Source organism: Anguilla anguilla, chromosome 3 (assembly GCF_013347855.1).
Source record: "Anguilla anguilla isolate fAngAng1 chromosome 3, fAngAng1.pri, whole genome shotgun sequence".
Lineage (NCBI taxonomy): Eukaryota > Metazoa > Chordata > Actinopteri > Anguilliformes > Anguillidae > Anguilla > Anguilla anguilla.
Genome location: NC_049203.1, coordinates 6,791,836 through 6,816,941, shown reverse-complemented (window position 1 = coordinate 6,816,941; position 25,106 = coordinate 6,791,836). Strand labels below are relative to the sequence as shown.

Sequence of the window (25,106 nt, the reverse complement as noted above, 5' to 3'; positions counted from 1 at the left end):
GAAAACGTAAAATTGTAATCACTTGGAGACAAATGGAGTCCTTATACTGGAGTGCAGTTATTACATTGTAATTGTTTGTTAATTATTATGCTAAGTGAGCCTCCCTGTTCAGTGTGCTGTTAAGGAAGCGATACTGAGCACATCCTGGTTGGTGGTCCGCTGTTCACGAGCACTTCTCTCACTGCGCTGTTATAAGGCTTTTTAACTTCACTCTTCATTGTTTTTTGTTTTGTTTTTTTTTTGGCTTGGGGGGGGCGCGGTTGGTTGCTTATGGTCATCTTTAAGACATGCCGTTGTAGATGGTGCTCCTTACCTTCTCCACGACTTTAACAAAGCTTTTGAGAACGTTCCCCTTGACTGCGCTTCCTCCTCCCTGCCTGCGGTGGGCGCTGTGCTGCAGAGGCCACGGTGCTGAGCTACGACGGCAGCATGTACCTGAAGATCATCATGCCGGGCACGCTGCACACGGAGGCGGAGGACGTGGCGCTGCGCTTCATGTCCCAGAGGGCCTACGGCCTGCTCATGGCCACCACCTCCAAGGAGTCCGCCGACACCCTCCGTCTGGAGCTGGACGGCGGGCGAGTCAAGCTCACCGTCAACCTAGGTAAACCCCGCCCCCTGCCCCTACGGCACCCCACCGCTTTCCCCCCAAAACCCAACTCCTTTCCCCCCAAAACTCCACCCCCCAAAACCCAACCCCTTTTCCTCCCAAAACTACATCCCTTAACCCCAAAAAACCCGCCCCCTGCCCCTTGAAACCCTACCTGTCTCCTCCCAAAACTCCGCACCTTACCCCCAAAACTCCACCCCCCCTCAAAAAAGCCCCAGGTCATCCCCTGCAAGATACATGCAAGAATCCCTCCCCTCAACCCCTCTCTCTGTGTGAACCTGTCCCAGGACCCTGCCCGGGTAAACCCCCGCCCCAATCACCTCCCTTCCTCTGAGGGTGAGGAGAAGCTACAGGGTCACTCACAGGAGTCTGCCAGGAGGGGCGTCGGAGCTTCTGAATGAGGAGCAGGCTTTGCAAATTATTAGGCACAGGGGGACACAGGTCAGTCATTTCTATCAGATGCACAAGCCTGAGACTTTAATGCACCTTCAGGCAGGAACTGAAAATCTTGTGTGCAGGCTGGTACCCACAGGCCGAGCTGCAGAGAGAGAGAGAGAGGCGGAGAGAGAGAAAGAGAGGCGGAGAGAGAGAGGCGGAGAGGCGAAGTGGGAGGGAGATGGGGAGAGAGAAAGAGAGGGGAACAGAGAGGGAGAGAGAGGAAGAGAGAGAGAAAGAATGGGAGTGTGAGAGAGAGGGAAGGAGAGAGAGAGAGAGAGAAAGGGAGGGTGGGAGGGAGGGAGGGAGAGAGGGCAGGAGAGAGAGATGAAGGGGAACGCTTGGCCTGGGGGGGCAGGGGTGTTTCGAGGAGGGGGGGGGTGGGACTCCTGGCAGATGCGTGTGTATGATGGGTAGCCCTCCTCCTTTCTTTGAGCTCCATCTTTTGATGGAGGGGGGTACCGACTGAACTCCCGAGGGGGTGGGGGCGGTCCTGTGACTCTGCAGCGTGGGCAGTCACAGAGAGAGCAGCAGGGGGTGAGTGGGGGGGGGAACTTCTTCCTCTGGCTCACAGTGCAATCCAATCTCATCTCTCACTCTCTCACTCTCTCTCTGTATCTTTAGTCATTACTCTCCCTTTCCATCTCTCACTCTATCGCTCTCTTTCCCTTCACTTTCTCCCTCTCTCTTCCTCCCTCTCTCCTCTCTCTCTATCTCATTCTCTCTCTCTCCTCTCTCTCTCTGTCTCTCTCTCATTTCTCACCTGGCCATGGCCCAGAAGGCAGAACTTTTCATCCCTTCAATGGCCTGTATATCTGCGGCCCACGGCTCAGACAGCCCCACAGGGACCGGCTCACTGAGACCGTCAATACCTCCCATGACCACAGGGGGGCAGGCTCGTGCACACAGGCTGTGCACATACTCCCGTACACACATGCACAGGTACACACACGCACACACACAAACCCACGCACACATACACACATGCGCGCACACATGCACCCATACACACACACACACAAACCCACGCACACATACACACATGCGCGCACACATGCACCCATACACACATACACACACACACACACACACACATGCACACACACAAACCCACGCATACACGCACACTTACACACATGCGCGCACACATACACCCATACACACATGCACACACACAAACCCACGCACACATACACACATGCGTGCACACATGCACCCATACACACATACACACACATACACACACGTACACACACACAAGTGCATGCAAATATGCACCTACTCACACACGTACACACACGTGCACACACATACATTCCCATGCCATAACAGAGGGTTCGATTAGACAGGCCGGCTCAGGGAACAGGCAGACTCCATGTTGGGGCTGCAGAACTCTGCTGGAGGCTGGTTAGCAGTAAGGAGCGATACAACCTCCAGCAGTAGATTGATTGCTCAGTCTGGCTGCAGTGGCTAGACAGTAGGTCCCAGAACCAAGGCTGTTTTTTAAATGCCTTTGTGTTTCTTGGCCCATCAATGGGAGCTGGTTTTATTTTTTAAATGGTACCCCTCGGACCTGCGTGCAAACGCAGGGTCTTTGAGAAATGAGAGACACGCTGTGTGTTCTTTAATAAAGCCCTCCCATATGCGACTGCATCGATTGGAATTGCTTTTCCTCAGCCTGGACATAATCCCCAGTTAAGCAACTTCGGATCTACTGCAGATTTCACAGACCTGTGGCTATCGGGTCCACGAGGCTTTGCTTCCTCAGTGAACTCTGTGAGGCACATTGATTGGACGAGCAGGGTGCGGATGTCACTGAAGACAAGGTACAGGGACGCTGACAAAGTCCTGCCTTTTTCTCAGTGGCATCACTGCCCTAACTACTGTCGTTCTTTTTTCTTGTTTAAATCCCAGAATGCATCCTGGTTACAAAAAGGAAGTTGTGCAATGTGATCAGGTGGTTGAGGTATTCAGTGTCCCCTGTGCAGTGAGACCGGTCCCTGGCTGTTTGTGTCCACTATTCTGTAGCGGTTGACAGCTTCGAGCTCACGCCTCAGCCACAGCCAGGTCCACGTACAGCCTGTAGCCACTAGAGGGCGCCAAAGACACACACACACACACACACAACAAAGAGTGGCGCAGAACTGAAGAGGAAGGTTCAATATGTCAAGCTCCGCAGGGAGGTTTCATTGTCAGGGTCTGAGCAAGCACCAGCCAATCAAATTCATTAAATCAAATTCACACAGAGAAGAACGTCTCCTTTCACTGTATAGTTCTGCTGGATTGTTTGTTTTTGCAGACCTCATACAGACCTTAGGCATTTACGATTGTCTTTAGGAGATTGTAGTCCTACGGCAACCCCAGGGCGTCATCTCTGAGGTTCAGTAAACACACCCACAATGCCTTTCTTTCTCATTGAAAGAATAGCATACTCTACATAAGACAAGTAATGCTCTGTTTTTAAACACCTGGAGTCACACGTATATCTATGAATATGTCGAGCCTCAGGTGTTAGTTAATCAGCCCCCCCCCCCCATTTCTTTACTGCCTGCCAGGTGGTTTAGTCCTCAGTGATCAACAGAGGGAGCAGAAACAGGCATACTCACGGACTGTTCCATTACAGTGGGAGTGGTGGGGGTGGGATGTATTCTAGAACAGATGGGCTTCTTCAGTATTGCTGTACAGGTTGGGCTTTTGTGTGGCTGGGGTGTGCAGAACACCTTTCCTGACTGCTGGGATCGGATCCCTCTCTGAAAGGTCTACAAAAGGCAAACCCTTCCCCGCTTGAACATAAGATTTAAAGACAGAAGACGGAAAATGACTCTATGTACACACAACTGCACTCACACCTTCAAGCCTTCAGAAGATACACCACGGCCGCTTTGCATCATGGGATGTACATGTCACCTTGTGACCAGTATTTCTCTGGGGTGCTCATCCACAAGCGTGCCCTAACACAATATCCACATTAATGATTAATATTAACCATGCCAGATCTGATATGGAGTATGGCTTACATGATAACAGAGTGCTCCAGCTGCATTACAAACAGCTTTCTGTTCATACAATTATCTGAACACTTCCCAATAACCGGGTTTAATATGATTTTTTAAAAAGATACAGTTTGAAGCCTGGGGGAGCCCCTGCCCCCCAAACTTCCATGTGCTGAATCCATCCCAGCAAAGATGTTTTTAGATGTTTTCTAAACAGTGATAGCTTGTGAAACATTGATGTTGAGGAATAATTTATAATTATCGCTCTGAAGCTATTCAATCAGCCATATAAAGGAGATGATATGGCTGCCAAGCCCAGTGTCAACAAAGAGGTCCTGTTCTGGCCGAGAAGCAGAACGGTTTGCCTGCGCTAGATCTTTGGGAGGGGGATTCAGTGAGGGAGGGGGGCATTCGGTAAAGGGAAAGGGCGATTCTGACTCGAAGCGTGTCCCCGGATGGTGGCGGAAAAAAACGAAATGTTTGGTTGTCTGCAGAATGTACCTTGAAGGATGTAAAATGTTGTTTCTCTCTCTCTCTCTCTCTCCTTTCTTTTGATTTGATCTCACCATCTCGCTCTCTCTCTCCCGCCAGATTGTATCAGGATAGACTGTAATCTCAGTAAGTGGTTTCTATGTATTTTCAAAAAAACTACCTGCCTAATCTGCCGTATTAACTGTCAGTCTGTAAAATGTGTCCCTCTCTGGTGAATGGAAAAAAGACCTTCCTCTCTCTTCCCCCCTCCCTCTCTAGCTTTCTCTCTGTCTGTCCGTGTGTTTGTCTGTCTCTTATCTCGATACTTTTCTCTCTCTCTCTTTCTTTCCCCAGTGTGTAACGTTTTCACACTTCTTTCTCCCTCTCCCTCTCTTGTTCTTAGTCTTATTTTAGCTGAATAGGAATTTTAACGCATCACAGCTATCAGTACACACTGAATGAACCATGTCAATCTATATAGTAAAGATAAACAATGATGTTTAACAGAGCACAGGTGGTTACCAAGGTAAGTGTGGTCGCACAAAGACAGGAGAAACCTGTGTGTGTGTGTGTGTGTGTGCGTGTCCATGTGTGTCTGTCTGTCTGTGTGTGTGTGTGTGTGTGTGTGTGTGTGTGTGTCAGTCTGAGTGTGTGTGTGCGTGTGTGCATGTGTATACACATGTATATATGAATGAGTGTGAGAGAAATTTAATTAAATCACACTGCACACCCCCTTAAAATTCAAGGGATGTAAAATCCAGGAATTGCATGTGATTCCTTCAGTATCCACAGCTGCTGCTTTCAGAATCAAATGCAACAACAGGGGTGTGTTTTCCCTCCTGCCGTTAAACACAAAGTATTGCCACCACGTGAACGCTTCTCAGTAAAAATTTCACTGTTAATCAACTCTTATAGAGCACACGTGGTCCCTACTGGACTCAAATATACTCTGTTAGAGTTGAATTAACACTGGACATTTTACTGTGTACTGCCGCAGTATTCAATCAACATTTGCCCTTAGCTTATAACCCAAGTGTTAAATTTTTTCTTTAAAAAAAGAAATAAAAACAAAATTTTGTTTGGCAAGTTAGGTTTTACAATTGCTTGAGGAAAAATTTGTTTTTAATTGTTAGTCAATGCTATGGAGGAATGGGAATCAACTCCCAGACATTCTTTTCTTGAATCGCTGTTCTTGAGGTGTGCCACCAGAGGGCGGTAGACACCACTACATCAGAGGCGTTGTGGTAGCCTCCATTATCTGACCATTTCTGGACTAGTTCTTCGAGAATCAGTCCAAATCAATACTCCAGAAAGTGCATTTTTGCTACTAAAGCTCACATTTGCGTGCATTTGTGTATTTTTAGGAGAAACGGTTCAAAAGACAGAAAACGTGAAAAAATACAAGCCGCCAGTTGCGGTTTTTTGGGTTACTTTTAAAATGTACCGTGAAGGCGGGCAGTGGACCGACACGATGTATGGCGCAATTGTGTATCTGCCCGTTAGAATTTAAAAGCTTTCATCCTGTCGCCGCTCTTTCCAGTCCATCACCGGTCCTCAGTGCACTCTGTGTACTACGCTCTTGGCCACTGTGGGCATTGCAACGGGGATATGTATCTCTGATCTGGCAACGTTTCACTGACGGGTCATAGATTCTACTCAACTGTTATCCTAGGTCTAAGAGAGTCCATCGTAGGACAGGCTGAAGCGGAAGATTTAACCCGGCAGTACCTCGGGCTTGTGAGCCAGGTTTGAGTATCCCTGTTATAAGGCATTGGATCAGGTTGTCTGCATTCACCAAACGCTTCTTCAGTTCGTAAGTGGGTCAATTAGTAGCGCGCAATTGACTAAGAAGCGTGAATATGATTAACTCGGAATAGCACAGCGGCCCAATCCTCTCGCCCTATTAAGAAAGACAGTTCATTACTACCTTTGTGAGTAAACAGCGTTGCTTGCAGTTCAAGCGTTTTTACTATAAATAAGTCTTACTTGGAAACTGGGAATATACTGTAGAAGGTAGTGCAAATTCATTGGATGATTTAGTGATTAAAAATGAGCTGATGTGTGCAACGGAGTGACGTATACACGGGTTCCTTCCATGTGTCAAGCTCAAAGATACCCAACTTAATCTTATTGTGACTCTATAACACTGTTAATGATAAATCGACCCATCTCGTAAGGTTGTTATATTTTTTGGCCTTGTAGGTAATCTAATGAGCTGGTTATGCCATAATATGACAGCGGAGTGCTGTTAACTTTGGAAGTGGGCCAATACATTTCAGTAGGGTCCGCTAGCCGTTATGAATGTTCGACCCATTGCTTCAGTTTTGAATATTATTAGACCATTACTTCTATAGTTTTTTTCCGGTAACGGAAAGCTCATAGGTTATAGTCTTGAAGATATGCGTATTTCCAAGGTATGTCCAGGAAACGGTTGGCTAAGAATCTGAATAAAACGGTTGCAATTGTTCTGGAGCAACATACTCATTCATTTGTTCAACATAATTTTGACGTTCCATCGCTGCAATGACCTCTGTCAAATCGGAAGAGCGCAGATGAACAGGAGCAGACTAGGACATTGTGATTATCCGGCATATTCTCCGTGCGGTCCACTGACTGGGGGGAGTGAGTTCACCAGTCGGCTTGTATTCACAGCCAGGGCGTCCGGTAAACGATCGATCAGGGCAGCTGCTTGTTGTAGCCTAGCCCGTATATCCCGGGGACTTTAAAGCCTGCCGCGCGTGCCCTCCCGGGACTACTGGTCACGGTTGGCGCAGATGTTGTCACGATTCGGTTGTTGACCGTGGGTTGTATCACCGACCGGGGAACCAGTACATTCGCCCCATTTTCTACCTCTGAGCCCCATAATAGTTACTTTGAACCCCAATAAAGTGAAGTTGAAGTTTTCGAAAGTCAGAAAAATAAGCTCAGTCACAGCTAGATGAGGACTAACCACATTAAGAAGGCAGTACTGCAGACAGTGAGACAGCCCCATTTGAAGAAATGAGGCACGTAAAATGTAAGTGCACTGTTTGTTTCTTGTTTTGACATGTTAAGATTTTGAAATGTTATTTGGCTCAAAGTTACAGCCATTTATTTTAATTTTTGGTCTTTAACTGCATTACTTAAGGCCTATTCAGAGCTTGTCTTTCCCATTAGAATTTAATAATCTAAATCTCTGATTGGTGGGACTACTTTTAAATCTGGTTCATGATATTATGTTTGTATTCCTTTTGAAAACATTTTTTTCCAGCTGTTTCGTAATCCATTGCCTTCCTGATGCCGTAGTATCTTATTCAAGGGTGCTACAGTAGCATCGGGTTTAAGACCAACAAGGTCAAATAGTCTAACCTCAATGCACCACGAGATCATTATGTTTTATTATAAAGGGAATTGTTATTTGGTTGCTTATTCAAAGTTTATTTTGTTATTCACTTCCTAAAAGGTCGTGGCCTTTATGAACACAGCAGAGCAATGCACTGTGGGATTTCTGATGAATGGTTTGAACACTGGGTTTGCGAGAGTGCAAGGTGTTTATCGACCTGGCGCAACAACTGAAAGATTTGACGGTTTGGAATTTGAAATGTGTAACGGTTAGCAGCTGGTTCAGCAGCCACAGGCACGGAGTGCTTGGCACTTCTGTTTTTGTCATGGGGAAAAAATGTATTTGGCTTAGATGACATGTTTATTTGGATTCTGGGGCTTCAAACAGTTCTGGTGTCACTGGAGACGCGCGTGTTGCGTAGCTTTCATTCTCAAATGCAAAACATACTACATTTTTATTAAAGCTGATTTTCCCTTTTAATGGCAGTGAAAACACAGTAATTATCTGCTGTTTGTTTGAAGCAAAATATGTCGGCAGTTAATCTAATGCGTTCCAATTAGTTCCTGCTAATAATGTCTTGACATTCTCGGGCCTGTCAAGTTTTTGCTTTTAATCGTATTTGGTTTTTTAACAATTAACTAGCTAACTTCAGTGTTGCTTAAGTAGAGGCAAACTGTGATTTTGATAAATTATACAGATAATTTATTTAAACGTGACATTTAAAAAAATGTACACATAAAATATTTCGCATTCCAGTTACGCATTTAGAATCAATTATCAAGAGCATGAGACACAGTTTTCAGATGTGGAATACGGAATGTCACCACAATGAATCATTAATTTTTTTTTTGTAATATCTTATTGGACGTGAACTTTTAAGAAGTAATTGTAATCGGTTAAATGTATGCATGCATGCTAGTATAATTACATACAATTGTACTTGGAAAAAAGCCAACACTGATCATTTCATTGGAGAAATTAAAACATTAAATGAAATATTATGCTATAATATATCCCTAATATAAATTTATGTTTCAGCATTCATTAAACATACATCTCCCCAGGGCATTTAATGCATTACATTACATTACATTACAGGCATTTAATGCAATGTGCCAAAACCCTGCAGTAAAATTCTGAAGTCATATTGCCATTAGCACTTGCGTGTTGCGATGTTCCTCAGATTCATTTTGAACAAAAAAGGGTGCTTTGTTCATTTTAACACCCACCCCCATGTGTAACCCGATTTTGAGTTTGGGGTGCATTTGTTTACCAAATAAATTCAACCAAAATGCGTGTTAAAACGTTAAATAAATATGAACCAATAAACTATTCCTTTGAAGAATGTATAAACTTCAAAGGAATATTCAATCCGATGGATTTTTTCTTCTACTTCTTCTTCTTCTTCTTCTCCCTTTCAGTGAAATGGGTTCTGCTAAGAATTTGTAGCGCTAGCGTGCTAGTGGGTTTTGTCGCTAGCCTCCTGCTGGGAGCTGCGTCCCTGAGCTGGGGATGTGTGGTAGAGCCGAGTCGTGCTTTGGCTCTCCAGGACGTCTGTCAGCAGCGGCTGTGATCTAGGAGGAAGTCTGTGTTCTCCCAAGGCAGCGACCCCACAGGCAATTATTTCTCCCCCTCGTTTGTTTTTGTCTCGAACCCCCGTTCTCGCGCCGCCCGCGCTACCCTCTTGGCCACGTCGGCTCTGCGAGACGGAGGGATCCCCGGTGGGCCGGCGGGTTCAAATCCTGTGCAGATATCCAGCCCCTGAGAAAAGTTCGGAATTGCTCCTGTCAGATTCCTGCCAAAACGGGGTACAGGGCGCGGAAGTATTGGCATCCGAATGTCTGCTGAGCGGTAGAATAACACTGCGTGCGAGGCTTCTGTTGCGGGTGTGTTAGAGCTCATGTTCCACTGTCTCGACGCAAAACAGCTCCTTTCTGGGGAAAAGCAGGACAGAGGGCAGCTTGGAGAAGCACAGAGAGCAGACATATGGGGAGAGATACAGAGAAATACTGAGCTGCAGGCTCAGTCCTTTAACAGGCTGTCAGCAAGTAGGCAGTGGGGAGTGGTGTGTCTGTATTCTGCAACTCTCTGTCATGCTCTCTCTCTCTCTTTCACTCTCACTCGCACTCACACACACTCACAAAAACAATTGGATGGAAAAAACTGACACTTCAGAGCAGTCATGGAATTAACTTGATCCTGGGGGAAATGGAATCAACTCGATCCTTAGAGCAGTCATGGGATCCACTCGATTCTTAGAACAGTCATGGAATTTATTAGCACTCAATCCTCAAAGCAGTAGTGGAATCCACTCAATCCTTAGAGCAGTCATGGAATCCACTTAGTCCTTAGAGCTGTCATGGAATCCACTCGATCCTTAGAGCAGTCATGGAATCCACTTGGTCCTTAGAGCAGTCATGGGATCCATTTGATCCTTAGAGCAGTCATGGGATCCACATGATCCTTAAAAGAAGTCATTAAATCCACTCAAACCTTAGAGCAGTCATGGGCTACATTAGCCCTCTCCATCCTCATAGCAGTCATGGAATCCACTCGATCTTTAGAGCAGTCATGGAATCCACTTGATCTTTCGAACAGTCATGGAATCCACTCGATCCTTAAGAGCAGTCATGGGATCCATTAGCTCTCTCACTAAGAAGAGCCCACCTTCCCAGCTGCTGAAACATATGGGAACAGTGAGGGCAATTTGGGAGCACTGTGAGACATCGACTATCGACCGGGCTTCTCTGACCGCACACGCTTACGGCCGCGGTTCGTCTCGCCGGGAACGGCTGAGAAATTGACTCTGAAGGCCAGGGAAGCGAAGGTCGGGTCGTGACGGAGTTACGGCCAAACTCTCCCTCCGCGTCCGTCCGTTATCTTTTATTTCTTTTTCGTTTTTTTCGTTGTTCCTGTGGATTCGGTCACCGTGGCCAATCACCGCAGCAGGTCGCTGTCTCTTTGGAGGGTTGTGAGGAGCCGGATGTGATAGTGTCTTCTTCGGTAGCGGGAACAGTTTCTCAAGAGGAAGGAAGTGGGGGTGGGGGGAGGGGGGGGTTGGTGTTGAGAAGCTACGGCCCGGATATGCCTGCCTGCTTGCGTTCATCACTTTATCTCCGGATCTTTCCTCAGCACGAGGAGAGCACTGATTTTCCAAAGATGATAATTACGGCACTCACACCGAACTGCTTAATTAGATGCAGCGATACCAAGTCTCACGCAGGCGTACGATAATAAAAAGTTTTTTAAAAAATTTTTAAAAAGATATTGTGCGATAAGGAGCAGAACTGTATCAATTTCGGCGAGATCCCATCTCGGTCGTGCGGATGAAGCGGCATGTTCTCCACAGAAATCCCTCCCCTCCGAGGCCTCAGTGTCCAATCGCCGCCTTCCGAAAACCAGACGGTAATTTCGCGACATACCCGCCAATTTATTTCCGAGCCTTCCTCAAACCTAATTTGTCCACCTATCCGGAAAGCGGAAAGAATCCATTTTGATTCTGGTATCTCTGATTACAGCTACGGGACTGTATCAGAGCCTGTCTCCAGGGCCGCTCCACGGACCCGGACTCCGGTTTATTTAAGAGAACGACGCACGGCCCAGTTCTCCGAGCTCGAGTTCGCTTCCCTCAACGATGTCAGCTGGCTCTGGGACAGAAAAAATGAGCTTGATTTACAGAATAAAATATCGCTGCTGTACATCTTAGTGTTTTGTGTTTTAGTTTCCCTCGGCTGTGGTCTATCCTGGTTGCATGTTTTTTTTTAGTTTCACTACTTATATTGCTGTTGAGCTTTGCCCTGGCTTGGTGGGAATCTGCGTCAAATAGATAAATACTGCCGACTGGGTAAATACTGCAGACTATTGATCACTATACCTCAATCAGAACATGAAATCTCAATCTTTATTATATCAAATTATATTTCTCATCATCATGCTATACCTTTGCGGGGTATTTAGCTTTTTTTGTGATATTAGGGGGGTCTTAACCACCCCTGTCCCCTCCTAAATTACACTCTTAGCGTGCGCTGTTTCCGGAAGACCTCCGTGCACATTTGCACAGGGCGTGTTTCCCCGGAGACGCGCTTCGCCATTCTGGCGTGTCCTCTGATTGATGTCTCAGATTGGCGGGGAGCCGTTTCCAAATCGCTGACTGTGCACAAACGCAGCGCCTGCAGGATTCTCCAGTCACCACCATCATGGCCCAACCCCCCCCCCCCACCCCCCCGCCCCCGGGAAAAAGCGACGCCCCCACACATCAATACGCGGTGCGTCATGATGATGGAAAAAAAAAAGAAAAACGTAATAAATGACTCAGTGGGCTACATAAATTACAGAACTAAATCAATTGTCGCCCGTTTCTTGCGTGGAAGTATTCACGTTGCAGGATAAGTTTTGCAGCAATTAATCGCGATGTGTGAGCGAGCCAAAGGGCCTTCGGCGCTTCCTGTTCCACTGAAAGCACTTTGCTGGAGCCCAGGTCCCCAAGAGCAAGCAAAAGGGTAGGGGGGACGGTGACATGGAAAACCCGGACTGGATCCTGTTTCTGACAGGGTGGCCATGCAATCTGGTCAGACACTAGGCAGACTAAATTCCAGTGGTGACAGAGAGTATTGACAGATTTTGGTTAAAGCAGCAGATGGTGGATGTCACGCTCTCTTCCTGCTTGACAGTGGTGTATTGTCACTCCTGGGGTCACGTGACGTGTAGTGTAAGCCACTTTCTTATTGTAAACTGCGATGTGACAAAATGGCCACCTGTTACCTCCTGTCACTGCTGAAGATATGCGTGATCACGACGCCTCAGCCCCGCCGCGATTCACGCGGCCACAGCTGCTCTGTCCAGAAAAACGGCAGGTTTCCGCGGCGCTTGTCAACACTTAGCTGCGTTCCGATCTGTCATCTTTTCAAAGATGTTTTTTTTTTCGGCCGCGGTTTGGTCAAAAATGACCCGTTTCTGAAGCCATCTGTGTTTACAGAACGGAGAGCGGAGACTTCGCACCCCCCGGTTAAATAATCGCAGTAATGCGCCTGTATTTTTATCCTTTTCACAGCCCTGTCTTCTGGCGGGGATGAAAAAAAAAAAAAAAAAAAACTTTTTAAAAACCAATCAGATCGTTCCCTCTCGGCGAATGACCTTTGACAATCGGCAAGCGCCCAATCGCAGCCGGCGAGCTGTCAGAGCGATTGAGAACCGTTCTGCGAGAGGATGACCGTGAGGAATTACCTTCGGCATTAAAGCAAACAGCATTTAGCGAGGTTATTTAAATGGAGGCGGAAGCGGGGTCCGAGAGGCGCTCGTGTTTTAAAAGCAGCAATTTGGCTAAATGTCAGGCGGGAGAACCTGTGAAACGTCCGGGGTCGGAGTCTTTTGTGTTTCGCTTTTTGAAGAAGAAATCGGCCGTGCGTGGGAAGCGGAATTAAAGTTCACCAGAAAACATTGATCTAAAAATCTATTTTATTTATTTTTTTGAAAGCACACTATGAAAAAAAACATATGTATATGTATCAGTCACAAATTAACTGTTTTTATCTTTATGATGTATTCCAGGTATGAGTGAATATCTTTCTTATGCTTATCAGTTATGCCATATCACGTTGGTGAGGAAATCTTGGCCGTGTGATATTTCATGGTCAGATTACCTTTTTTTTAAATATTTAGCCAAATTTTTACCAGGGGATCATGATGATAGGAAAAATCCTGATAGTATTCTGTATTGTATTTTATCGCACAGCTGTTCTGTGTGTATTTCTGAAGTATATTCCTCAACGTTGGGTTTGGATGTTCAGTTTTGGATATTCTAACTTCCTCTATTTGGCACCTTCTCGTTCCCACTGCATATCTTAAAGGGGAGGTTACGATAACAACATGTCTCCCTCCCTACGATAATGACAATGCGCTTCATTTGTTTTTTTTCTGTCAGGATTTATAGGTATGCAAATCGCGGGTCGGCGGTGACATTTTAAGCTGAGTGTAATTAAGCGCACTTATGTAAATGAGTCCGGGGAGGTCAAGCGTTTGTTTGGAGTATTATTTTAGCGAGGGGCCGTGAGCGCGCTGGAAAAGCGGAGCCGGTTTTCCGAGGCAAACATTTGTTCCCCCCCGAATTCCTGGCTCTCCTCCCGCGGTCGGGGCTGGAGCTTTCCTGAACGGGCGCGGGGCGGTCGGGCGTGAAGGCTTTTCGAAGCCGACGCCGATTAGCCTGTGACAACACGCGTTATCGTCATGCTGCAGCACACCTGCGGTAACGGGAGGAGGCGGGGGGGGGGGGTTGTGAGAGGTTCGGGGTTTGGGGGGGCTGGGGGGGGGGGGTTAGGTGGTTTTTTGTGTAAACGTGGAATCGCATGTAGAACAGTGTTAGCCGAGCCGGCTCTAGGATTGGTGGCCCTAAACCAGTGGTATCCAACCCTGGTCCTGGAATGCTACAGGGTCTGCTGGTTTTCATAGCACTTCATGAATCAATTAGAGCAGTTGATTGCACAGTTAACTCAACTCACCGGGTGTCTTGGGTCTCAATTTGGTGCTGATTTTAAAGTGAAAACAAAAACCAGCAGACCCTGTAGCTCTCCAGGACCAGGGTTGGAGACCACTGGTTTAGGGCCACCAATCCTAGAGCAGGCTCGGCTAACACTGTTCTACATGCGATTCCGCATTTACACAGAGACCAGGGTTGGAGACCCCTGCCCTAAACACAGGAACCAATCGAATCAGGGAGCCGATAGCCGCAGAGACGTAAATAACGACAACACACATTTACAGCGTGTTCCTAAACTCATTTTTAGAACTTGAATTGCGAGGCCCGGGGATGGGCGTGGCCTGGGGATGGGCGTGGCCCGGAACAGCTGTATGCGGAGTGTTCCTGCCAGCGGCCGGCTCTGCGCTTCCGGAACGTTCCGTGGTGCCGCACTGCGCTGGAGCCCGGCGTCCTGGCCTCGCGCCCCTCTCTCTCTCTATCTCTCTCTCTCCCTCTCTCTCTCTCTCTCTCTCTCCCTCTCCCTCTCTCTCTCTGGAAGGGGAAAGGGAAAATGGCTGAACACGCAAGTCTGTCGTGATGTCCGGCGTCTCGGAGACCGCGCCCGGGGGAGGCGGTGATGTCGCCGTGAATAATACATGCCGCCGGCATCGCGCCGCGCCGGGCCGGGTACTTAAAATCCAAACTGCACCCCCGTGTCCTCGTTGGGAGCAGAGGCTTTGGGTTGCCTCTCTTTTAGTGTGTGTGTGTGTGTGTGTGTGTGTGAAGGGAAGGGGGGGGAAGGGGGGGGGGGGGGGGGGGGCAGGGGAGAGTGTGTGGCGTTTAGGAAAACAAAGCGAAAATAGTACTACGCATAACTCCCCATATTGCTCTGTTATGTGCACTAAAGGAGCTGACTCTACAGACAACACTCCGTCAGTGTGGATTCACTGTGTTTTTTTTAATGCCGTGGTGGAATCCAGCATCAAAATCCATACCTGTCGGATGGGATGCGTGTACATATTCTCAGTGCTTTGATACGTTCAGAGCTCTCGTGAATCTGTGTTCGATTTTTTTCCCCCCAGAATGGGTGGGTCGTTGAACGGAGAACATGAAACTAGAAGAGATTTGAAAAGAGAGGGAAGTTATTTAGACTGTACAGACGGGTGTTTTGTAAGAATAAGTGCATTGTTGCACTAGGGACTTAAATAGGTTTGATCTCACTGTCCATTAACATCTGTAGACTATCACTTGAGTTGAACAGTGTCCTTATAAAACACACGTGTGTATGTGTGTGTGTATGTGTAGGTGAGTGAGTGAATGTCTTTGAGTGTGTGTGTGTGTGTGAGTGAGTGTGCATGTGTGTGCGTGATTGTGTGTGCATGTGTGTGTTCATATTCATACTGCCTCCATTAGGACGGCCATATGGGGGCGCTGTCTGTTGACTCTTGCATTGTTCTTCATTAGAGATTCATTATGCCAGCACCTGAGGAAGGTGTTGCCTGAGGTGTGTTTTTTTACTAACGGAGAGAAGTAAAGTGCAGCTTCAGCAGTTTGCCCACCTTAAGTCAGACTGATTACTTCCATTTGTCTGATGCGTCATTCTGCAGTGCATCCATTACCTTCATTTGCATTCAGATACGGTGAACGTTGATCTGCGCCTGTTATCTGTTACTAATGAAAGGCAAAGGAGCACTTTTTTTCTGTATGGACTGGCTCATGTTAGGAATTTGTGGGGAACCTTGGGGCGGGGGGGGGGGGTGCAATGCATGTTGGGATAGACTGCAGCACCTCCTGCGACCCTAAACAGGAATTAGCAGGTATAGCTAATGGATGGTAAAGGGGCTTGACAAAGTGGCAACCTCTAGCGGAGGACTGAAGTAGAACACCAGAAAACAAGGGGAGCCGGCAGTAATGGAGAAACGCCGTGTCACAGAATGTCTCACTTTTTTTTAAAGGGGGGTGGGGCTGTGAGTGTGACATCATACAGCGAGTTAAGAGCAGGTGATTGGCTGCAGTCAAGTCCCTTGGCCTGTCCTATTGGCTGTCGCATTTCTCAGCGGTTCTTTGGCTGTTTCCACCGGAGTCTCCACGCGTTTTTTTTGGGTCATTTATCTCCGCCGGTCTCGCTTTTTTATTTCTTATTCCCACTGTTCTTCCCCCCGCCCGACGCTTCGTGTCGGAACGCCTCGGCCTCCCGCCTCTCTCCGCGCGTCGTTAAAAAGACGAGCCCTCGGAAGCATCCGGAAGCCCGCGAGGGCCCCGTCGAACCCTGATGAACGGGCTGAGGAGCGCCCGTCTGGAGCGTCACACGCTGTTTTTTTTTTCTTTTACATCTGCAAACTCGAGCGCCATACAAAAAAACAAAAAAAAAAACGCCTTGGCGGATGTGCGCCAGGGGTTGCCGAGCGCCTGGAGAAACCCGCGCGGCGCCGCGGCGGCGCTGCTTTATCGGGAGCGGGCTTCACGACGCCGCAGCCTGCGGTGAAGTCGGAGTTGTGTTGATGTGCCGTTCACTGAGGTCCCGCGTATTTCTTTCTTTCTCTCTCTCTTTTTTTTTCCTTCTGTTAAAGTGAGTTGAGTGTGCGCCTTCGTGCCCCCTGTTCCGTGTTACCGCCGCGGTGCCGAGCTGAGATGTGAAATCATTTTTCAGCCTGCCTCTCAAACGTGTTCCTGTCAGTTCAGCTGTCAGTAGCTGTAAGCAAGGCTCTACTGTAAGCAAAAAAAGAAAGAAATAAATAAATAAATCCGTTGTGAGTCGAGAGCCTGGCTGTTTTTACTGGCTGCCTCGTGAAAAGAACCCTCTTAACAACACACTTCCTATAAAGAGAGCCCCCTTTATGACACACTTCCTGTAAAAAGGAGGACTCTTAATGACATAGTTCCTGTAAAAAGGAGGACTCTTAATGGCACACTTCCTGTAAAAAAGAGCACTCTTTATGACACACTTCCTGTAAAAAAGAGCATCCTTTATGACATACTTCCTGTAAAAAGGAGGACACTTAATGACACACTTCCTGCAAAAAGGAGGTCTGTGGAAAATTGATAACTGGGCCTGTGCTTCTTTGAGTTGTGGTAGAGCCCAGACCCTTGCTGTGAATGCGCCATAAATAGGAACTTCCTGATTCACCATAGCTCACACCATCTCTCTCCCCCCTCTGGATTGTAGAAGGACACCCAGAGTAAAGTGGAGGGAAATGCCAGCCAATCAGAGTGTGATTTGGATGCGTCTGGGTGCGGCTTTGCCTGCCACGGCATGGCCTAGAGACTCAGACAAGCAGTAATGTCAGAGTCATTTCATTATTTCTGATCTTAACTGCTGGGGACCTGATGGCAAACGGCTGTGTGTGCATGTGAAGGTGCCGTTTAAGTCAAAGATCTGACATCAGATTCTCTGCATCTCTGCGTGATGGATGACCCTCGAGCTTGAGGCAGCCTGCAATCAATCAGCAGGTGCAAGTGGAAAGGGTTGCATCTGCATGCGAGATGCTTTTCTGTGTGTGTGTTTATGTGTGTGTGTGTGAGTGTGTGTGTGTGTGTGAGTGCGTGTGTGTGTGTGTCTGTTTTTAAAGGTATGAGATTTTGCATGTGTGTGTGTATGTATATGTACACCAGCAAGTAATACAATTCAGGTGTTCTCCTTGGTGTCGTGCACATCCCTGTGCGTTGCTGTGCTGAATCCACATTCTGGCCAGGTAGGTGACATCACTCTCTCCGCCCCCACCCCCCACCCCCCACCCCCCCCCCCCCACACACAGGTAAAGGCCCCGAGACGCTGTTCGCCGGGCAGAAGCTGAACGATAACGAGTGGCACGCCGTGAAGGTGGTGCGCCGGGGGAAGAACCTGCAGCTCTCCGTGGACAACGTGACCGTCGAAGGTGAGGTCGCGCCGGGCCGAAGGGCAGCTTGAATCTTTCACGAGGGCGGATGACTGAAAGCACGTCGGTCTCTTTGACCGAACCCCGTTCGGCCGCACTCGTGGTCAAATATTCATCAGCGTTCCTTCGTGGCTACACGTCCCTCAACATTACTGAAGGTCCGACCTCACTAAACCTCTCTTATGGCCACGTGTCAGTCAGCTCTATTTACGAGTGCACTCTATGCAGTATTGCTGAAAGCCAAACCTCACTCATGAATGGTTAAATATTGGTCAGTCTAATTTTTGACCTCACTTCATTAAACATTACTGAAGGCCAAACCTTATTCGGCCTTACTTGTGGTCAGAAGTATGTCCGCTCCACTCAATCCTACTCAACCACATGCATCCTAGTGGAAGAAGGTGGTACACATTTTGGAGGCTGTTGGGTGGCTTATGCTATTATGGCACTGTTCTAGTGTACGGATTGGTATCTGAGCCGGACCGCACCAGTGAGGGCTTTGGCTGGTAGCCCATCAGGCTGATGCATAATTACCTCGAGGGCCCCCAAGGAATCGGAGGGTTTCAGCCAGCCCGGATGGCATCATCTCCTTGCGCAACAGCGACCCCTGGTGGTCGATCAGGCGCTCACAAGTCCACCTGTTGAGCTGCACACGGAGGGTCTTCCTTTGACTCACGTCCGTGTCAGCGTGACTTATGAACTGCGGTGTGATCAGAAGTGGCGGCCGACATCTCCTGCTTAGAGCACAGAGCGCACACGCTTGTCAGCGACCTCCTGGGCCTACAGCGGAGGTCGCGATGAGTGTTGGCGGCAGTGTAGTGTAATGGCTAAGGAGCTGGACTTGTAACCTAAAGGTCGCAGGTTTGATTCCCAGGTTGGACACTGCCGTTGTACCCTTGAGCGAGGTGCTTAACCTGCATTGCTCCAGTATATATCCAGCTGTATAATTCGATACAATGTAAGTCGCTCTGGATAAGAGCGTCTGCTAAATGCCTGTAATGTAATGTGTTGCGCTGTGTGCGTGAGCATGACTGGGCTTTGGGGAGAAAGGGGGGGATGGGGGGGTAGATGTAGGGACACGCCCGGCCTGACACACTTCTGCCATCCCCCCCGCCCCCCGCCCCCCGCCCCCCTCCAGGCCAAATGACGGGCGCCCACACGCGGCTGGAGTTCCACAACATCGAGACGGGCATCATGACGGAGCGGCGCTTCATCTCGGTGGTGCCGTCCAACTTCATCGGGCACCTGCAGGGCCTGTCCGTCAACGGCGTGCCCTACCTGGACCAGTGCAAGAACGGCGACATCTCCTACTGCGAACTGAACGCCCGCATCGGCATGCGCCACATCATCGCCGACCCCGTCACCTTCCGCACCAGGGGCAGCTACCTGGCGCTCGCCACTTTGCAGGCCTACGCCTCCATGCACCTCTTCTTCCAGTTCAAGACCACCTCCTCCGACGGCCTGCTGCTGTACAACAGCGGCGACGGCAGCGACTTCATCGTGGTGGAGCTCGTCAAAGGGTGAGTGACGTCATCGGGGTGGAGTTGTCAAAGGGTGAGCTGACGCCATCCTGGTGGAGCTGGTCAAAGGGTGAGTGACATCATCGGGGTGGAGCTGGTTAATTGGTGAGTGACATCATTGTGGTGGAGCTCGTTAAAGGGTGAGTGACATCATCGGGGTGGAGTTGTCAAAGGGTGAGTTGACGCCATCCTGGTGGAGCTGGTTAATTGGTGAGTGACATCATTGTGGTGGAGCTGGTTAATTGGTGAGTGACGTCATCGTGGTGGAGCTGGTTAATTGGTGAGTGACGTCATCGTGGTGGAGCTGGTTAATGGGTGAGTTTGTTAAAGGGTGAGTGACATCATCGTGGTGGAGCTCGTTAAAGGGTGAGTGACATCATGTTTTGAGGGATTGTTTTTCCCCGTTAAGCCTTATTTTGTCAGAAATCGCAATATGTGTGCCATGAAGAATAAAAGCCCCATTTATACATTGTGCGACATTGCAGATGATTGCGTAAAGAAAGGGGAAAAAGTTTTTAAACAATCAAATTAAAGAGTGGAGTGAATCACCAGGCTGCTAATTGGCTACTAAAACTAACCATTTTGTAATTGATAATGAATAATTCATTAAGTAAATGATAACGAGCCAAGCCTGCATTGTGTTAACAAGTTTAAGGAAAAGCGATTGTGAAAGAACTTAAACACATGTGTTCAGCAACCTTAACCGAGCGAGATTATCAGTTCGCATGAAAACCAGCATGCGCAGGGGGTCCCCCAGGACCGAACTTCAGAACCACCCGCCGCGTACAACTAATTAGCTTATTTAACGCCGGAGGTAAGTGGTGAAAATCCACGCCAGCCCTCCAGGAATGAGACTGTCCACCCCGTGGTTTAGTGTCAGCACAGCGTGGGGTCCCCAACACCCACAGATGCCTTCTCTTCAGGTCCAGTAGAGCGCGGCTGACTTACTTTACAGAACAGATTGCCAGGTGAGAGATTGTAAAAGCTTGCGCATCCATCAAGGTTTTTATTGTACTTTTTTTATTTTTTATTGAACAGGCAGGATAAATGATGCCTGTCCCTTAAAGCAGCTCACTGGGCTGAATCTAATGTTCTCATTTCGCAATAAAGTAATATCGCTAGGAAATCGAGGGCTAGCCAGGGAGGAAGTCTTTCTTATCGTAATTAAGCGGCGTGGATCTGTGCTGCGTAACTGGCTAACAGTCTGCCTGCTAATGTGGGGGAAACGATCGTGTTTCATCACCCCCCCCGCCCCCCCCTTCGAGTCTTTAGACACTCAGAACCTGGGATCCACTTATATGCAGGTTTTCATTCCAGCCAGACCCAGAATCTCTTAAGGTAACTGCAATTTATTTTTTTTGCTTGATTTAACTTTGTCAGGTTCCGCTCATTTGCTTTTTTTTAAAGCCCGCGTTTACTATAAACAGATGTCAGGCTCCAGTAAACCAAGACCTCGTTCTTATGAACTGCATGGATTTCATACTAGTTTTGAGCATACTGCCAGTCCCTACATTCTGTGTATGCATATTAATAAGCCAATTGCCTAATGGCTTGCCTAAATCATACATATGCATGTTTCATTTAGAAATCCCAAACATCCCAAGATACCCATTGTTAAGCTCTGTGTAACTCCACCAAACAGATGCCCTCAAACAACTCTGTTTGGTCCCATTGGGGCCAAATGTTAACTGCTAGGAGTTGAATTATCGCTGCACATTTTACTGTGTGTAGCTTGTCTTGTTATTTAATTTGTTTGGACTTGTTGGCTCTGTTCGGTAAATGTAAATGTAAATGTAAATGGACTGCATTTATATAGCGCTTTTATCCAAAGCGCTTTACAATTGATGCCTCTCATTCGCCAGAGCAGTTAGAGGTTAGGGGTTAGGTGTCTTGCTCAAGGACACTTCGACATGCCCAGGGCGGGGTTTGAACCGGCAACCCTCCGACTGCCAGACAATCGGTCTTACCTCCTGAGCTATGTCGCCCCATGTCGGTCTCTGAAACCGCCTTCACAGTGCCAGACTGTGCGCTTGGTCTTTCAACGGCGCTGGTGCAACCTTGGTCTGAACATGAATGCTTTACACATCAGTTGGTATGGTGATGACTATTATAATTAAGCGTTTCGTGTCGGTGAAGCACCTTGCCTGTTATTTATTCCAGTCGATAGTGCTCTCCGGTCCCATCGATTTTAAGACCAGCTTCCCAGCGTCTCTGGCGGTGTGTTCACTGTGCTGTTTTACACAATATTTTAATACACCGGCTCAATTATTAATGTGGATGGTAACCTATATTTCAGTAGGTGGATCTTTATGGCTGTACTTTATTTCTGGGTATTAACACAACCCATGTTAATGGTGTGTGGGCATTAATGGAATTTCGGCTTTTTTTTGCCTAAATGATTCACATATTGCTGTCGCTTTTTTTTTAACAACCCAGCTGATGAATTGTTGAATTTGCAGTCCGCGCATTTCCCCCTTATGAAACCCTGGGAGAGAAGAGGGATATAAATGGGTGTTCCGGTGCAGCTGCACAGCCATAAGGAACAGACTGAGCGTGCTGTGTGGCGGTACTCCAGAGCTGTGCATGTTTCTGCGTCGCGTGAATGGATTATAAATCACGGATTTCGCTGGACACTCGATTAACAATCGAATCTGCGCAGCTAAATGACTCAAAATGGGGCCTCTGGGGAGGTATGCAGCTTTAGCACCCTGGAATCCAGCGTCACTCTGCCTGTCCGTCAGTCAGGCGGCTAATCAATGAATTATTCAATCAGCCAATGAGTCAATCAATCAGCCGATGCGTCAATCAATCAAGCGTACATAATGTAGCCATGGTTACGGAGTGCGCTTTAATTGACAGCCCGTTAGGCGATGGAACTGGGCTCAGCTGGACTGAAGCAGGGTCCCCCAGGACCGAGTTTGAGTGCCTGGCTGAGAGAGCCTGCCTGTAGAGACCCTGTGTGTGGTGAATGGGTAAATGGACGGCATTTGTAGAGCGGTTTTCCCCAGCAAGCTCGGCTACACAAAGCGAGGCTTCACGGTTAATGCCTCACGTTCGCCCGTTTACACGCCGGTGGCGAAAGGCAGCCGCACGAGGCCCCAGACCAGCTCCTCGGTTCTGTGAGATAATGCCGCTCATGATTTTTAAAAAGTGATGCGTTTCGGTGTAAGCGGCTCGGAAATGCGATGGTTTTCAGCTTTGTACGTGCGGGGCGTCGGAATACAGCTGTACTTCCACAGTGCAGGTCCAAATTAGTTTGGAACGTTAATTACAAGTGCTTGTTAAATTATAGTTGCCGGGATAAACTAATAAAATGCTTTTATAAGAGCCTCTCTCACTAGCCTCGAAGACCTCGCGGGTCTGACTGTGCTTAATGCAGACTCATTACAAGGCCCTGAATTTTAGTGGGCCAATCATATCGTATATTTGCAGACAGTTTGCTGTAATATACCTTAACCACATACTGATTTTATTCTCAGCATGGTTTCGTGACTGGGGGGGGGAAAAAGGAGAAGTACAGGCTAATTTTTTGACATGCACAGAATACAGAATATACGGTATAGCCAATAGAAATGGACACATCTAGTCGATGCTAACTTAAGTAATCTTTCACTCTGCGGTTAATTGAATTGTCTCAAGGGGTCACTTTTCAAGTGTGTTAGTGTATACTGAACAACCTCAAAAGCGCATATGTTTTGGATAAATCGACATGCACAGTATGTGCTGCGTAAGTGGCTCTGAGTAAGCTGAACTCTACAGCTGATTTCTGTTCCGTTATGACGCATTATAACGCATTATAACGCTTTGCAGGTTTGTCCACTACGTCTTTGACCTGGGCAACGGGCCGTCGCTCATGAAGGGGAACTCGGACAAGCCGCTCAACGACAACCAGTGGCACAACGTGGTGGTGTCCCGGGACGCCAGCAACGTGCACACGCTGAAGATCGACTCCCGAACCGTCACCCAGCACTCCAACGGAGCCCGCAACCTGGACCTCAAAGGTAGGGGGCGCCCTGCTCACTCCCCCCATTGCGGATCAGAATTACCTCGTGATTAAATCAGAGTTCTTCGCTTTCTGGCTAGCTTCTCCTTTAGGGGGCGCCCTTCCCTGCCCCTGTGTGGGACAGAATTAGCTCGCGATGAAAACTGACTTCTCTGCTGTCTGGCTAGCTTCTCCTTTAGGGGGCGCCCTTCCCTGCCCCTGTGCGGGACAGAATTAGCTCGCGATGAAAACTGACTTCTCTGCTGTCTGGCTAGCTTCTCCTTTAGGGGGCGCCCTTCCCTGACCCTGTATGGGACAGAATTAGATTGCGATGAAAACTGACTTCTCTGCTGTCTGGCTAGCTTCTCCTTTAGGGGGCGCCCTTCCCTGCCCCTGTATGGGACAGAATTAGATCGCGATGAAAACTGACTTCTCTGGTGTCTGGCTAGCATCTCCTTAGCGAGCCTAAGTTGCATGCGCAGGTGCTGCGTCAGCTCTGCGCACCGGGCGACAGTCTGCATTCAGACACAAACGAGCGTTGTGTCCTTGGTGCCTCGACCGGCTCGCGGACGGAGAGCCGACCGCCTGAAAGCCGTCGTTTGTTCTCGGGAATGAAAGCGGAAGAGGTCGGAGGGTGAGAGAGAGAGAGGGAAAGAGATGCGCGTTTTCATTTTTTTTTTTTTTTTTCATTTTTCTTTTCGTCCTGTGGATTCGGCTTTGAAACGCGCTCGGCACACACAGGGGGTCAGTTTGCGATGGGTCGAGGCAAACGTGGCGTCCGTGCCAAGTATGAATCCGTCGGCCAAACAGAGGCGGTCCAAGGCTGGATGAAACGGCATCAAACAGAAAGGCTGGCAGCGGTGGTCGGAGTGGACAGACGAGCCAGTCAGTGGCAGCTGTTAGCTCAGCGTCATTTAAAAAAAAAAAAAAAAAAAAACTTCATTTTGCACAATTTACAAAGATATAATTACATAAAAATACGCAGACAGATTTATAACTTTGTATGCTGAATTAGATCACAAGTTCAGTATAGTCCATGAGACAGGTCTGTTGTATGTTGCATATTGTATTTCGGTTTAGTTATTTGTTTGTCTGCCAACATCGTCTCCAGGGACACCTCACCCCAGAATGCGAATCGCGGCCGAGACTGCACACACAGCTGCTTAATCCTGCCGCACCCTACCGCACCCTACCACACCCTACCGCACGTCCTCCACAGTACCAAATACAACCGAAATCATGCATCCTTCAGTGCCGTGATGCTAATTCGCACAAAGGCATGGCTGAATTTCCTTCGCGGAGTCGTATCTGGGAGCTATCTCCCTGTGTAACTACACTTGTCAGGTGTGCGGATTCTGTTCTGTTAAAAGTGGAGCCCCAGCTTCCTTCTGGAACAGGACGCTCTAACTCTAAATCCTGGAGGGCCGCCGTGTCTGTGTCTGCTGGT

The 25,106-nt window shown here is 48.1% G+C and overlaps 1 protein-coding gene across 3 annotated transcripts in view; it reads left to right on the top strand.

Moving 5' to 3' along the window:
- Positions 1 to 25,106, top strand: part of nrxn2b (neurexin 2b) — a 631,318-nt gene that overhangs the window by 297,436 nt on the left and 308,776 nt on the right. For all 3 annotated transcript variants that reach the window (XM_035408766.1, XM_035408765.1, XM_035408763.1), the window contains 5 exons: positions 401 to 604; positions 4,630 to 4,656; positions 18,038 to 18,157; positions 19,296 to 19,677; positions 23,488 to 23,678. In XM_035408766.1, the coding sequence (XP_035264657.1) occupies positions 401 to 604; positions 4,630 to 4,656; positions 18,038 to 18,157; positions 19,296 to 19,677; positions 23,488 to 23,678 (924 nt within the window). The remainder of the gene's footprint in view (positions 1 to 400; positions 605 to 4,629; positions 4,657 to 18,037; positions 18,158 to 19,295; positions 19,678 to 23,487; positions 23,679 to 25,106) is intronic.